The sequence below is a fragment of the Lucilia sericata genome, unplaced genomic scaffold, assembly GCF_015586225.1.
Source record: "Lucilia sericata isolate MDLA Ls3-8-SP2 unplaced genomic scaffold, ASM1558622v1 Contig000089F_arrow, whole genome shotgun sequence".
NCBI lineage: Eukaryota > Metazoa > Arthropoda > Insecta > Diptera > Calliphoridae > Lucilia > Lucilia sericata.
Genome location: NW_023994122.1, coordinates 499377 through 515904, shown reverse-complemented (window position 1 = coordinate 515904; position 16528 = coordinate 499377). Strand labels below are relative to the sequence as shown.

General features: G+C 26.9%; 1 protein-coding gene across 2 annotated transcripts in view; it reads right to left on the bottom strand.

Annotated features, from left to right (window-relative positions):
* Window positions 1–4344: 4344 nt before the first annotated feature.
* LOC119599798 (homeobox protein 5) overlaps window positions 4345–16528 on the bottom strand; it is a 28586-nt gene continuing 16402 nt past the window's right edge. For both annotated transcript variants that reach the window (XM_037949670.1, XM_037949669.1), the window contains 4 exons: window positions 8488–8697; window positions 8236–8344; window positions 7984–8121; window positions 4345–7887 (listed from right to left, as the gene is read on the bottom strand). In XM_037949670.1, coding sequence (XP_037805598.1) covers window positions 6237–7887; window positions 7984–8121; window positions 8236–8344; window positions 8488–8697 — 2108 coding nt within the window. In that variant the 3' untranslated portion in view covers window positions 4345–6236. The remainder of the gene's footprint in view (window positions 7888–7983; window positions 8122–8235; window positions 8345–8487; window positions 8698–16528) is intronic.

The following is a 16528-nucleotide window of genomic DNA, read 5'->3' as shown; positions in this document are numbered from 1 at the left end:
ATGAAATTAAATTTTATTAAAGTTTCCTACTTAATACTAGATTAAAATATTTAACTGTTTATTATTTATTGTATAAACAGTTATAATCAGGTTAATATTTGCAATAACAATTACAATGTTTTAATATCGAACACACACACACACACTTAAGCAACACTAAATATAACCAAAATGTATACACAATTTTTTTTTTTTTTTAATTTTAAGAATTGGAATTATTTATTATGGTATTTATAGATTAATAACTGCATTATGCTAAAACGATTATTAAAGTTAACAATAGTTTACTATACACTTTTTCCATTAAAAAAAAGGTTTTTGCATAAGTCAGTAAGAAGTAGATATTAATATTCGAATACAAACAACCAAAACCATTATAATATAAAACCACAAAACTATTACGCTTGTATTCATAAAAAATTCTTATTTTGGTTTTAATACATACAATAGTTAAAATTGCTTTAAAAACCATTAATAAAATTGTCACACTCATAAACAAATAATAAACCTACATTAAGTATTGTGCTGTTTTTTGTTAACTTGACAGCACTGCACAAAATGTCTATTGTATTTAACTGCACATGTACCGTTTTTGAAAACACTACCCTTACCAAAAAAAATAAGTTTGGGGTTAGGTATTATTAAATCTTATTAAAAAATATTTTTATATATCAATAATATTAAATTAAAACATTTTAGAAACAGGATCTCTGATAAAATTTAACGAAATTCGCGAAAATTTACCACAGCATATAAACAACAACCACGTGACAACTTCGCGCGTTTTGATTTCATGCGAAGTACATCACACCCCCCATATTATGAATTTTATTATGATCTATATTTCTTGCCTGCAGGATAACACCACATGCCAATAAATTTTTAACCCAGTTTATACTATTCTAAAAGTTTTTGAACCACTGTGTCATAAATTTAAAAAAAAACATATTTTGGCTATATTTGTTTATAAAATCTAAAAGTTCAATCTGTCGACTTTGAAATAAAGGTTTAACTTCTGTTATATTTGCTTCCTTCTTCAAGATATCTTAAACTAAAGCTTGAGACAACCATACACTTACTAAAACTGAATTTTGCACTACATTTCTACTTTATTTTACAATAAATTTATATGTTACAATTCGTCATAAATTTTTTCATAAAATACGTTTTAAAATATGTTGTATTTATTAGGATATCGTGGGTTAATTTTGAATTTATGGATATCTCGAGCTATCTCGAAGAAGGAAGAATATATAACAGCTAATATATATATTAGCAAATTTAAAAAAAATCTCCATATGATTTATGGACAATACATAAGGAAATAAAATAGTAAATAAATAGGTCTATATCTCGCACAGATTTAAATTTTGAGAATATGGTTGAAACAATTTTTAGGTAAAATTTTGGGAAATTAGCGTTAATTCTTTACTGTTAGGTATTTTATATAAAACCTTTTCAGAATATAAAAGCCCAGATAATAGAAAACATCATATAAGAATTGATAATGACATTAAAAAGAATCAAAATTAACCCTTAAACGTAAATATATATTTATAATTATATAGAATGCCCCTAATATATGAACAAATATTCAATACCATATTACGAGAAAATTGTGGTTTATGTAGAAAAACCGATATCAGGTTCGGTTTCAGGACCTAAAAATAAATGAAATTGAGTTAATTTCAAAAGTTTTTACAAATCTTCTAGTAATAGTAGTCTTTTCCAAAGCCTTGGGTTTTTTTAGTTTTCAAAACTTTTCACTTTATAAGATAATAACCTAAATTTTTACCCAACAAGTAGTCTACCCTTTACATTTATTTTTTAGGATATTTTTTTATATAAACGTAACTTTCTCAAAATGAAAAATACCATACTTTTAAAACCAATTCTTAAAACAACGTATTTTTTTAAAACCAATCTCATTAAACAATAAAAAAGTGTTATATGTTTTTTTTATAATTTTTATATATAGTTTATATATATATATTTTTATTTCCATATTTATATGTATAATATAATTACAAAAAATTAATTTAACTACATATGTATACGATAGTGACTAGGCGAAGAAAATAAATCTTCAAAAATGTTTATATAAATATTTTTATATTTTTTATTACATTGCGCTAAAGAAATAGCATATAAATAATTTTAACTAGAGTTGTTTTTTTAACATTTTTATGTTTTATAGGATTTTTTGTTTGTTTTTCTTTTTTTTTTTTAATATAAGGTTTTACAAATATTACTATATTTTGCTAAAAAAAAATCTTACAATATATAAATATTAATGTGGACAATGATTTATATTCCGTTTTTTTGTTTAAGCGTTAGTAACTAATTTTATTTAGGTTTTAATTTTTATTTGAGAAGGTTTAAGCCTAGTTGAATAAAAAGTATTAGAATTCATATTTTATATTTTCGATAATTTAGGATAAACATGCTTTACGGCGAGTTTTATGATTTTTCGTCATTTCGAAATTTGTTTTCCTTTTTTTTTTTAATATTTTATTAAAACAATTTTAATAGGACTTGGTTGTTATTTTTTTCTCTTCTTCAAAGTTAGGAATTTTATTATTTTCAATGGTAAATTAAAAAAAGATTGGGTGGTGTTAGGTTAATAACATTTATTGAAAAAAGATTTTCACAACCCAAACTATATTGTATTTTGTTTATTTTAAAATTTTGAATATTTTAATTATTTTTTTTTTTATTAAAAACATAAATGTATGTAAAAATGGACCAATCATTTTTTAAGTTAAAATTTTAATTTACAATTCAGCTCTTGCTAAAACTGTGTAACATTTAAAATTCTTAAACACAATTGGTATTATAGGAAAAATGTAATCAAATTCCATTATGTTTGGCTATTGGCATGTTACCAAATTAATATATTAATCCTTCTAACACAAACATAGAACAAATTAAAAATCTTAAACTTAAATTTTGATTAATCCATTTCATTTATATATATAAATATTATTACTTTTAAGAAATAAGCGTATTGAGGTTTATTTAATTAAAAAAAAAAAAAAAAACTATTTTCATACTATATGAAAGATTGTTTTAATAATGGTGTGATTTTTAAATGACCCTTTATAATTTTATAAATTATTCAACAACATAGGATATAATTAAAAAATAACAGAAGCAATAAAAATAATCAAGAAAAATCATAAAACAAAAACAAAATAGTTTAAAATAAACTTGCATTTTCTCCACTAAGAATTCAAACAGCTTTTATAATCCTCTCTTCTCACTTCGCACTTCACAGAATTATTTCAGGTTCTCTTTTCCTCACTCTCCAGTCATTAAATGGTTGATTACATTTTCTTTCTTTTTTTTTTATTTCGTGTCATTAAATTTCTAAAGCCTTTTATTCTCTAATATTAATATTATTTTATTTATTTTTATTTTGTTTTTATTCCACACATCACAGCCATGTATCAGTTTGGGGGGAGGGGGTTTTGGGGTTTCTTGGTAAGGGGTGTAGGATGAGATTTTGTTATTGAATGTGTAACAAACAAAATAGAAGACATTATTAATTAATGGTTTTTTTATATAAATTATGTTTAACATTTTCCGTTAATTGTTTTTGTATCGTCGAACACATATCCGTTTGATGATTATTTATATTGTTATTACTGCTATTTACACCTTCACCTTCACCACCAACACCAGCTTCGTTTTCGATACCACCACCACCTCTACCACCATCAACATCATTATTGTTATTATTATTATTAACATTACCACAAACGATGCCAGTTTCATTACTGGCTACAATATCTAGACTTCTTAAAGAGTTTGTCGTTTCATTGTTATCATCATTATCATATTCGGATTTCTTAATACTGTTGCTGGTTTTCAAAGTTTTTATTTTATTTAAATTTTGTTGTCGCAAATTGGCAAAAAATTTCTCTTTAAATGTATTTGCCGAATATTTGTGTTCAATAAATGTCGGTGATATGGCGGCAGGTGGTAATTGTGATAATGTAGCTGTAGCAGTGACATTTGCATTGAGTGGTAAGTTAGCTGTTGGTGTTACAGGAGCTGTAGCAGCATAAAAGCAATTTGCATTATTGTTTATAACACTGCCACCACCTCCAGCACCACTACCACTAAAACCACCGCCACCAGTAGCGGTTGCAAGACTACGCTGTTGTATAGCTGTGGCTAACAATTGTCCACTAAAAGGAGAGGAGGAGGACTCTGTAATAATGAAAGAGAAAAAAAGAGAACTATAAAAGCCAACAAAAATTAACGTAAAAATTTAATAAATAAATAAATATAAATTTAAATAAAGTTGTTTTTTTTTTGAGAATATAAGACAATAAATTAAAGGCGAAACTAGGTTTCTAAGTAATGAAACTTTGAACAATTAAAATTTTGTCTTTCTTTTGACATTTTAGAATGATAATAAATAAATTATTTTAGTTTTTTGTTAACCAGCTTTGAAGTATCCTAAAGAAAGTCAATTGTTAAAGTTTAAGAGCTTTATTCATAAAAATTTATCAAAGTTTTATAAGGCAAATTGTCATACAAAATTAGTTTGAAAAATTGTTATGAATAAGGCAATTATTGTTAATTTATAAATTAATACAAATTTTGGTAAATTCTCATATATAAAAGAAATCTTTGTATACATTTGTGGAGAAATTTGCAAGTTTTTGTAGATTATTGAAAAGACATTTGCAGCAATAGTTATAAATGATATGCATTGTTGTTATGAAAATTCACATATACATATATGTATATGTATGTTTGAAGAAAAATAGCATTAAGCGTTTATTAATATTCCAAAGTATAATTTGTTTGTAGCCTAAAATATTGTTAAAATTTTAATATAGAATAAAGTCACAATAAATAAAATTTTATTTGGATACAAAGTTAAGAACACGTATATGTACATATACAGAGTTATCTCTAAAACTTAAAAATTCTTTATGTAGAAAAAATTTTTGAAATTAATAAATTTAAATTCCATAAATTCCAAAATACTGTTTTAATGTCAATTTAATAATCTTAAAAAAAAATAATAACCAAGTTATCAACTGTGTTAAGAAACACTAAATTTACTAAATTTCGAACTAAAATAGAATTAGATAAGAAAAAAAAAATAAAATTTTAATGATATACATTTTTATATAAATATAGTTTAACTAAATTTAATAAATTCTTTTATATTTGTTAATACGTGTTTAATAAATAATACTTGAGGAGAGTACTTTTTTCTTTTTGTTCAAAATTTAAAAATTAGTAAGAATGTATACAAATTTTGAAATCACGAATTTAGTAGAAATATTTATATATTTTTGCATATATTTTAAAAATATACGAGATCAGTAGTTTTTTTTTTTTCTTTTCATTTATAATACATAAGTGTGTGTTGAAAAATTAAAAAAATAATAATAATAAGATATTGCACAAAAATAATAATAATAATTCTAAAACTAATGATAATAGAAAATAAATCTAAACTAGCAGTCTACTACAGTAGTATCTTTTTACATTTTAATGTAATGTATGTAGTGTTAATTTTGTTTTAATTAAATTTTGTTATTTGAGATTATTTAAGCTTGTTTACAAATCGTATACTAAAGCTTTTAAATGCAACTTTAACTTTATTAATAGGGAATTTATATGTTAGTTTGTTGTTAATTTAACTACCAAAGAGCCAATTTCTTATTTTATTCTTTTTTGCATATTTTATAGTCCCCTATAATAGATTTAAATTTAAATAAATTACCACCTTGAGAATAAGATTGCTATAAAATTGTATGAAAAAATAATGTTAATTTTAAGAAAAACTGGTTTTAGAAGTTTCAATTTGTTTTTAATCCTTAGAATCTTTTAAATGGTATAAAATAAGCAAAATGTAAATCTATTTTCAGTTTAGAAGTTAGCTAAAACTTAAGAAAATGTTACTAAATTGTTGTTCTAGGCTGCATACATATCTTTTGCTGAGTATTCTATCTAAAATTGGTAAAATTTTTATTGTAGTAAGTGTTGAAACATAACGAATTACTCTATGTAAGGAATTTAATGAACAAAATTAAGTGGTATATTTATCCGTTAATAATCTATAATGAGGGATATGGGTCAAATAATGCAGAAAAAATGTCAAATAACAATTCACCAATGAACAAAAGATATACTACATATCTATGTATAAAGAGAATAAAAGAAATCTACTTAAATTTACGACGCATTAAAAGTTTCTTTAGTATAGGCTACGTTTCCTCGCTAATAGAACCAACACCAGCATCAGCAACGGCAACAGTTAAAGACATAACGTCTGAGGACGAACTGTGTGAAGTGGGTGAACAAACAATACTACTACTACCGCTGCTGCCGCCACCACCACTACCACCACCATTAGAACTATTAGGTGAATTAATGTTTGATGGTGGTGGCGAGGTGGAGGAGCCAGCTGTTGTTATATGTTGTGTTGTTTGTTGTTTATTAGCATTAACACTAGCATTGCCATTGCTGGTAATTTGTGTTAAATGTATGCTACCAACAATTTGTTGTTGCTGGTGTTGCTGCTGCTGTTGTTTGTTTTTATGTTGTTGTATGGTGGCATTTAAAACATTTGCTACAGCAACAGCATTTTGTTTCTGTTGTTGTAAACTTACACTATTTGGACTAATGGGAGTTAATGGAAGATGTTGTTGATGTTGTGATGATGATGTTGATGATTGAGATTGTGTTTGGAGTTGTTGTTGCTGTTGTTGATGTTGTTCAACAAGCAATATATTATTTTTATTTGTAGTTGTTAGATGGTTATTGTTGTTGTTGTTGTTAGTATTAGAAGAATTATTAGAATTTGTTTGCATCGTTTTTTGCTGCTGTTGTTGCATTATATGCGTTGCTGTTGTTAAACTATTCAGAGCATTGCTAAGCGTCTGTTGTTGCTGCTGCTGCTGGTGATGGTGATGCTGTTGTTGCGTAAATGTTAACGATTGTGTAGTTTTTGTTGGCGATGTTGCCGGCGTTAAAATACCTAAATTTACCAAATTTGGTAAAGTTATTTTAGTAGCTGTTGCTGTCGCTGTTACCGTTTGCTGTTTACTTAAAAACTGCTGTTGATCGACCACCATCGATGTTACACCACTAGTAGCACTGGTGGTGGCATTATTATTTGCAGCAGCGGCAGCAACATTAGTGGCTAATTTTAAAATTTTACTAGCAGCAGCATTAGCCGCCAATAGATTTGTGGCCGCTGCTGTTTTCGTAGTAGCCAACGAGGCGGTGGTAATGTTGTTAATACCATTACCATTACTACCATTATTACCGTTGTGGTTGATGTTGCCACTGTTATGGGTTTTCAATGACACCAAATTAATGGTGTTGCGCAATAAATTGTTGCTGTTACCTGTTGCTGTTGTATTGTGTGTTACTGAGGCTGCAGCAGCCGCCGCTATTGAACCCGTCAGTGACGATTGTACTGCAACGCCGCTTGAAACTCCTCCAGCAGTAACAACTTGTTGCTGATGATTATTGGCAGTTGTTGTGTATTGTTGCTGCTGCTGTTGAGGTTGTATGTTTAGAGTTGTTCCATTAATAGCTTGGCCTACACAAGCTGTAGAACCAACAGTAGAGCTGTTGCTATTTGAGAAATGTCCACCGCTGCCATGGCAACTACTTGCACCGCTAGACATGTTGCTAATACTAGACGGACTCAAAGAACCCAACGACTGCGACGGAGAGCTACTGCGTTGCAGGAGTATACCGCCGCTAGTGGTGGTGAGCACGCTACCCAAATTTTGCGTTGCCAACACATTCTCGGGCGAGGAATTGTGTGCCACCAAAGCATGGCTTTTCAAACCTTGGGCAGTCTTATAACTTTTGCCACAATGACATTTATAGCCTTTGCGTACTCTAGACAAAATGAATTGTTGATTGTACAATAAATGATTAGCAAATTAATGAAATTTTGTATTTTACATATTATCTATTCTATTCGTTAGCACTTACTTGCCGTCCTTTTTATGGCCATTCTTCGAATGATATTTAATGCCATTCACATTTTTATAGCGTTTTTTACACCCCGGAACAGGACATGCAAATGGTTTTTCATTGCCGGGAGTGCCATTGCTGCCGGATCCGGAATGCCTTTATATGCCCCAAGACAATACGCAAAAATTACATAAAAAATAATTACAAATAATTTTTTTAAATAAAAAGCATTGAGCATTTAAATAAAAGATGGCAGAGAGCCAATCCCACCTGCTGCCATAGCGCATTATGAATTCAGAACTAAATTCTTCGGTTGTCCACGAATCATTGCTATCCTCTGATTCAGAAACAACCATTTCATCTTCATCCATTTCACTGCCTACAAGTTTTAAAGAATTAAAAAAAAAGAAAAAATACATTGTTAATATATGAGTATAATGGTTAGATAATATATAGTGTTTCATTTTAAAACACTTGATATTATTAATATTAAATTGTAATTTGATTTTGACAATAGCTCACCGGTAGGCGTATTACTGCGATTTGATGAAGACATGCTATAGCTGTGATGTTTAATCGCAAGCTTGCGTTTAAGTTCAACGCCCGCTGCATTTGCTGTAAGAAAGGGACTCTCTTTACGTGCATCGTCCGATATAAATCGTAAGACATAGCTCAACGGTAGACAAGCCGGTTGGGCCTGCTCTTTTTGTTCCACCACTTTTGGATCATAATCTAAAATAAAATAAAAAAAAAATAACATATAAATTATTATTCATGATTTTCATAAAATACTTGTTGTGTAAGATATTTAGGTTCTGTTGATATAACAATATTATGATGGGTTATTATATTTTAGATTTTAAAACATTTTTTAATACAATTTTAAAGTTATTTTGGAAATTAAATTATGAATAATGCATTGCAAATTTTACAAAAAAAAGTATTTAAACAATAAACATAGCTGACGCAAAGATTATTTGTTCAATAAAACCTGTTACAATTACGCTTAAAAGCTGCCAGTCAATTATTTAACAATATGTATATAACATACAGTGAATCAACTAAGTTTATTGCCTACCTTTTTTTAAGAGAATTTTGTTTTTTGTTCATAAATAAAATTAAAAAAAAAACAGGTAAAAAGTAAATTTATGTTTTCCAATTGAAAATAGATATTATGTAGAATGGGAAAACCAGGAAAAAAATTTTGGTTCATTTGTTGTTGCATTTTATTATTTTTCATCAGAATTTGCACGTCAATAAAGTATATTGAAATTTCCAGTTAATTTCGTTGGGTTTTTCAAATTATATTTTAATTGCTTTTTGGAATTTATTGTTTTATTGTTAAAAGGACACGTGTTAAGTATTTTTCAATTGTAATTTTCAAAAATCATATCCTTATTGTGTGAAACTGTGTAGTTATTTGCATCAAAAATGTTTAAAGGGAAATAATGAGGCAATTCCAATATAAAAAATTAGTTTAGATTTTTAGAACAAGTATAAATCAATGAAATTCAATTATGAGATGTTTAATCAATCATTAAAAAATATTAAATATAGAAATTGATGAAATAACACAAAGAATTATTAAAAAAAAACGCACTGAGTTGTCTTTCAAAATCTTTAACTGCCAAAGGAGAGCGACGTGTATCCAAGCAAAAGCCATAGAAGTCCTCATTTTTCTTCTCCAAAGTCCATATACGAACTTAAAAGAACACTATGTTTAAATTTGGACCTCTAAACAGACCTTAGGTTGCTTGGAAACAATATAAAGTGAACTATCGTGTGGTACGGGAAAAATACTTAATTTAGATATTTACAAATAGAGGCGGTTCTCATCATCTAAGATCCACAAAAGCAATATTTTTCAGCTAATACATACACTTATATATAGTTAGAACCCAAATCAAGAATAACTATCCAAATCCAACTACGCCTACTGTATTTTATTCATGAAATAATGCATTCAAAATATGATGTAGAATATCAAGATTCTAGCATGTAATAGTTCTATAGTGGTATACGGTGATATCCCCATACTTAGAGTGGCTAGGATGGTACTTAGTGTTAGCTTTATTGAATAAGAATCAATATTATACAATTCTAAATAAAATTCACACAGTATTCCCCAAATAGATGGGGTCTCCGTAATGTAGTTTTTGTTTATCAATACAAAATGACCAAAAACCCAGATTATTTTTGTTATAATCTATAGATTTATACCCCACTAAAATTTTTTTCTAGGTCCAAATCCATTGATTTCCTAATATATCATGTATCCAATTCAAAATTACTTATTATTTTCGAAATTAAATCAAAGAAACGATAGATTTCATGTTAAGTCAAATATTAAAAAATTCTTATAGGTATATAGGATAATAAATCGGTTAAGAAATGTCCAAACTTAGACGTTCCACTACTAAAATATCTAAAAAATGTTATTCTAATACATAGGAGTAATAAAAATATTAAATTTTATAAAATAATGCAGCAATATTAAAAAAATGAACAAAAAACCTAAAAAAGCAAAATACTTTATTGACCTTAAAAATTAACAATACGTTCACATTTTATCAAAAATCTCGTTAATTAATATCACGATTTTACTTTTTATGGTAGAAAATTAAAATATAAGATATTCTTTAAAAAGTACAACAAACAAATTGCTTTATTTTGCTAAAAATAATTGCTCAGATAAAGTTTTTTCTTAAAATTTATAAAATTTTACATAGGCAAATTACTTAATTCATTCACTGTATGTATTTATTGATTTTTTTTAATTGTACCTAATATTTTTAATATCAAATACATTTGTTAAATAAATAATATTTATTCTAAAAAAATCTTACAAAGGTAACAATAAACTCTTTTGTATTATCTCTATATTCTATTTATTTATGTATGTATATGTTTATATTCAAAATACCTCTAGTATAATTTCACTGGATGTAATATTCGTTTATGTATTTTAAGTGAAAGTAAACAATTATAATACCATTTTTTGTCTCGAAATATTCATTTGATAAGATAATGTAAGATAATACTTACTTTAAAGAGTGAACGAATACGCATGGAATAGATTTTTTTATAAATCTTGAAACATTAAACAAAATAAATTACTTTGTAAAAAATATTTTACAAATAAAATTATATTTTAAATATAGACTTAATTGAGACATGAATGAGAAGTGAAATCCCTTAGGGCGACTTTTTTATTTACAAATTAAACAGTAATTAAAAATCTGATCAGTTAATCTAAAAATAAATGTAGTATTGCCATAAACAACAACAAATGTCACTATTTGCTATCATAAACAATTGATGTTTTATAAAAAGAGAGGACTGCTTTGAGTGTAATGAGAAAATAAATTTAAAAATTAAGAAAAATTAAATAAAAACAAAAATATGATACTTTAAAGTCCATCATAACTTATTATTAATAATATTTGCAATAAAGCAAAAAGAAATAAAGTAGTCGTGTACTCAAAAACAACTTTCGAAAATTAATTTTATTAATTAATTTTATGGCTAATCGTTAACCTGCAAACGGGCTGTTAGAGTAAAAGATACTATAAAAATCTATTTAATGAAAACTATTTATGAATTGTTTTCATTCATTGAATGAAATACGTACAGTAGTTTGGGCGGCTTCGTTTCTATAAGAATAGTTTGTATTTTTAAAATTTTGCGTTTTTAAAATTTAAACATACATTGACAAACTACTGCTGCTGCTCCCACTATGTAAGTATGTAATAAATTATTTAAGTAAAGTTGAAAGCATTTTTATTAAAAGTTTACAAAAGCATTAACCTCAAAATTTTATCTTAAATTCATATAAAATATTTATATATAACAATAAAATATTATCAAAATTTCAACACATACATATATACTATAAGTATATATGTATTTACGTGGTAAATGTTAATCCCGATAAATAGAACTTACATATGTATGTATTAAAATTGTTTTTATAATTATCATTTCCATACATCATTACATACGTACAAATACATATATATTTATTAAATATTTATTGAATCATTCATTGAATGTAGTATTTTTTTCTATAGTAATTATAAATACCACATTTAATAAATATAAACAAAACATAAGCGTTGTTAATTTATAAATAAAAAATTGACTTTATAAGTTAACTGATAACACTGGGAAAAGTCATTTAAGTGCAAATTTCAAATGTATTTTTTTATAAATTGTCTGGAAGGTTTTTTGTGCATTTCAATAAAAAAAAGTCGTATTTGTGTAACGTAAAAATAATTTATATAAACAAACGTTTCATAAATAATCATTTAGTATAATAGTTTTTAATAGTACTATTTAAAATAATTATACCCTACACCACTTTAGTGGGGAGGGTATATTGGATTTGTGCTGATGTTTGTAACATACAAAAGTATACCAATCGGCTTAGAATCGTTTTCTGAGTCGATTAAGCTATGTCCGTCCGTCCGTCCTTCTGGCCGGCTGGCTGGCTGTCCATGTAAACCTTGTGCGCAAGGTTAAATTCGGTCCATTATTTCACCTAGCCCCCATAGAACAGAACCCTCCGAAAAGGGCTTCTGAGCTCATAATTATGTTAAATATACAGATATATCGATAAAATACGGCACAACTAAGTTTTATAGAAGTCTTGATGACACTGCCAAATTTCATAAAGATCGGGCCCCATTTGACCCTAGCTCCCATACAAAGTCCCCTTCAGAAAATTACTTGAATGTCCCAAATTAACTTATAAACACAAATATCGCGATGAAATTCAGCACAATAAAATATTATGTAAATATAAATATATTCACAAAATTTTATCGGGCTTGGTCCATATTTGCCCCTAGCCCCCATATAAAGCCTCTTTCAGAAAATTAGTTTTTCATCCATAAATTGCTTAAATGTATCGGAACAAGGGAATATTGAAGATAAATGCTTTATTATGAAAAATAAATCACATTTAATATTCATAACTGGTGTAGGGTATCATATGGTCGGCCACGCCCGACTATACTTTCTTACTTGTTATAAATATAAATTTTTTAATTAAATTGCTATGTCAAAAGTTTGTTTTTAAATATTAGTGACATTATGTTGTAATAAAGTCCTTTAAATTTGGTTTATTTAAATTATTTTTAAACAAACATATCCTATATTAGAATTATTAATCACTGAAGAGGTTTACCACTTACTGCATGAAGCCGTGGTCGTTCTTATCGCAATAACATGAACAAACATCTTAGTACATATTCACAATTATTCATTGTAAACAATACTGTGACGTATTTTTTTTTAGCTAGAAACCATGAAATGTCATACACATTTATTATAATTATACCTACATCAAAAATATGATTTACCACAAATTAATCTAATAATAATTTTATATTTTAACTTATTTATTTGAAGAACCCTATTAATTTGTTGCATTATAAATAAAATAGAAAGGTATGTACAGTAGAATTGCTAAATTTTTTCAAATGGCCATTTTTTTAATTCCTTGAACATAAAATCTATAACGATGTATTTAGTTCCAAAACTAATATTACTTAGGGCCAATCTTTAGGTGAAAGATTAGCGATTAAATTAAAATTAATCCTCGAAAGATGTTTTTGAGTACTCAATTAGTTAATTTTGTTTGCAAGTTTAAGCGCCCAATGGAGGTGGTTTAATCTTAAGCACAAAATGCAAATGCTGATGCAAAAAAATTATTAAAATTTTTATAAATATAAACATTAAAATGTTCTATTTAGGGCCAATCTTTAGGTGAAAGATTAGCGATTAAATTAAAATTAGTCCTCGAAAGATGTTTTTGAGTACTCAATTAGTTAATTTTGTTTGCAAGTTTAAGCGCCCAATGGAGGTGGTTTAATCTTAAGCACGAAATGCAAAAGTGTAAACAGCTGATGCAAAAAAAATAATAAAATTTTTATAAATATAAACATTAAAATGTTCTATTTATTGATTAGTATAAATTATGGACACTTCAAAATACATTTTTTTTTTTAATTTAAGTTTTCATTAATTTTCATATTAAATTTACAATTGTCTTCTTCTTTTTTATAAAATATGCATTGTTTTGATAACAAACAGTGACATTTTCTATTGTTTTGTATGGCAACACTGCGAAGTTTAATCTTGTACTCAAAAACATCAAAGGGGATTAACATAAGATTAAATTTATTTTTAGATTAACTAATCTGATTATTAATTGGCATTTGATTACCATCTCAAAAACCCGCTCTTAAAGTTTTATGATTACATTGAAAGGTGCCGCATATGTGGGTGGATTTTTTTTCTCATCAAATTAGTAGTAAGTAATGTTTTTTGTTTGTTTGTTGCCAAGACAAACATTATTTATCACTTTAAAGGAATTATATCTGTTCATGTTGTTTTCATTTTAGTCCTTTAATACGTTGTGCTATACATAGACAATTCAAAAAAAATACCTAAAAATATTTATGTATAGTTACTACATATATGCAGAAAATCCACCTTAAATATATGTATACAGATTTATATAATATATACATAAGTATGTTTGTACATATGTACATACATAAAATACATATTATATATGTATTTCATTTTTGCTAAACAATATTTTTTGAACCTTAAACGTATTTGTCCTTCGACTAAATTGTTTTTTATGTGTGTGGGATTTTCAAACACATGCTGCGTATTTAGTTGCTACCTGTTGTTGTTATTTGTCGATTTTCATCCATATAATGCTAAATTTGGGTTTGTAGTTAATTTACTATTTGTACCCTTACAAAATAGTTTTATTTGAACTTTTCGACCTTAGGTAGTTTGTTTAATTTTAATCTCCTTGGAATCGTTAAACCATACATATATATGTATGTTGAAAACAGGATTTACTTTCTCGTGTTAGTTGCCAAATTTAGACAAACTTAATCCTTAACCTTAGTGAGAAAGTACTTCTTAAATACAGTTTTTCTAATCCTACAAACTGAAACAGTTAGTAAATGTTTAATTTTTGCTGTTACATACATAAATATGTACATAAAGTAAGGGTTCGAATTAAATTATGTTCTAAATTATAACTCAATCAAGTTTGCCGTAGTAGCATAAATTTTGATCCTAATTGTCATATTTGGAACTCCTTTAAGTGTTTAGATATTTCTTATATAGAATTATTCTAAAACAATTTCTATAACCAATAAATTCTGCTTGAAATTAAGATAATTAAGATACAGCTCTACTTTACTAGTTCCATGATTACTATTCAAGCTGTCTACACTGGATTATATAGAATTATTCTAAAACAATTTCTATAACCAATAAATTCTGCTTGAAATTAAGATACAGCTCTACTTTACCAGTTCCATGATTACTATTCAAGCTGCTTTTTTACCCTGGATTATACGGTTACCAGTTTTAAAACAATTGCGTATTTATGTTCCATATTTAGTTACTATCCTGATGTAATGCAAAAATATGTACATACAGTGTCTCTCATAATTATTCGAATTTGGGTAAACTATAAAAAGAAACCAAATTTAATAATATATTTTGTGTGCAAAACAAATAAATTAATTTGTTATATTGTCTAGATAGTCGTTATGTTTGATATCACGCTTTTTAAAACTTGAAAAATTTACATTGACTTAAATTAAATGTGGATTTTTTAAAAAAGTCCATGAAATTGCCTCTCAAAAGTATACGAATTTTTCCTGTATTTCATATTTGATCATATTATACGCAACACAAATTTTGGAATCGAATGGTTTTTATGCGTAATATTGTTTTAAGGGGTTACTATCCACGGAAAGGATATATTTTTGGCCCATTTGGTCCACAATTTTGGGGAATTTGTACCTTTTTTCAAGTAGTATCATTAAAATGGATATTTTTGGCCATAATTGTAAATTTTTCACCTTATTTCCAGAGATAAAACAAAAATTTGATATTGGGACTTATAAGACCCCTTGGGGTATCTAAAAATAATATTTTTTGTTACAAGAATCTGTATTTAAACGTTCCAAGATAAATTATTCGGATCATTCTTCTGTCGCTAATTCAATATATTGGAACTTAAGTGCATTTTTATAATACTAGGATCAATTATTTTCGGGGAAAGTTTTCTGGTATATATTCTTTTAGATATCAGCTTTTATACATTTTAAGTTTTCAATGTGTTGTGGAAGTGTACAACTCCAAAACATGCCTCGAAGAAACACCATTCAAAATAGTAAAATCATTATTTTTATATACCAATGGCCTCCATGCTGCATGGCACGATATCATTATGATCTAACTCAAGAATGTTGATATGTGTTTAAATATTATTTACTATGATCAAATTAAAACCAAAATTTTGGACTTACAGTGTTACTGTAACGGGCAACATAAGCGTGAAAGTTACAAGTAGTAAAAACTGAAATCTACTATATAGGATGACGTTTTATTAAGGCATGTTTTGCGGTTGTATACCGCTATAATATATTGAAAATTTAAAATATATTAGTGCCAATATGTACATGAATATACACTAGACAACTTTGTCGGAAAATATCGTCCCTAGATGTACGAAAAGGGA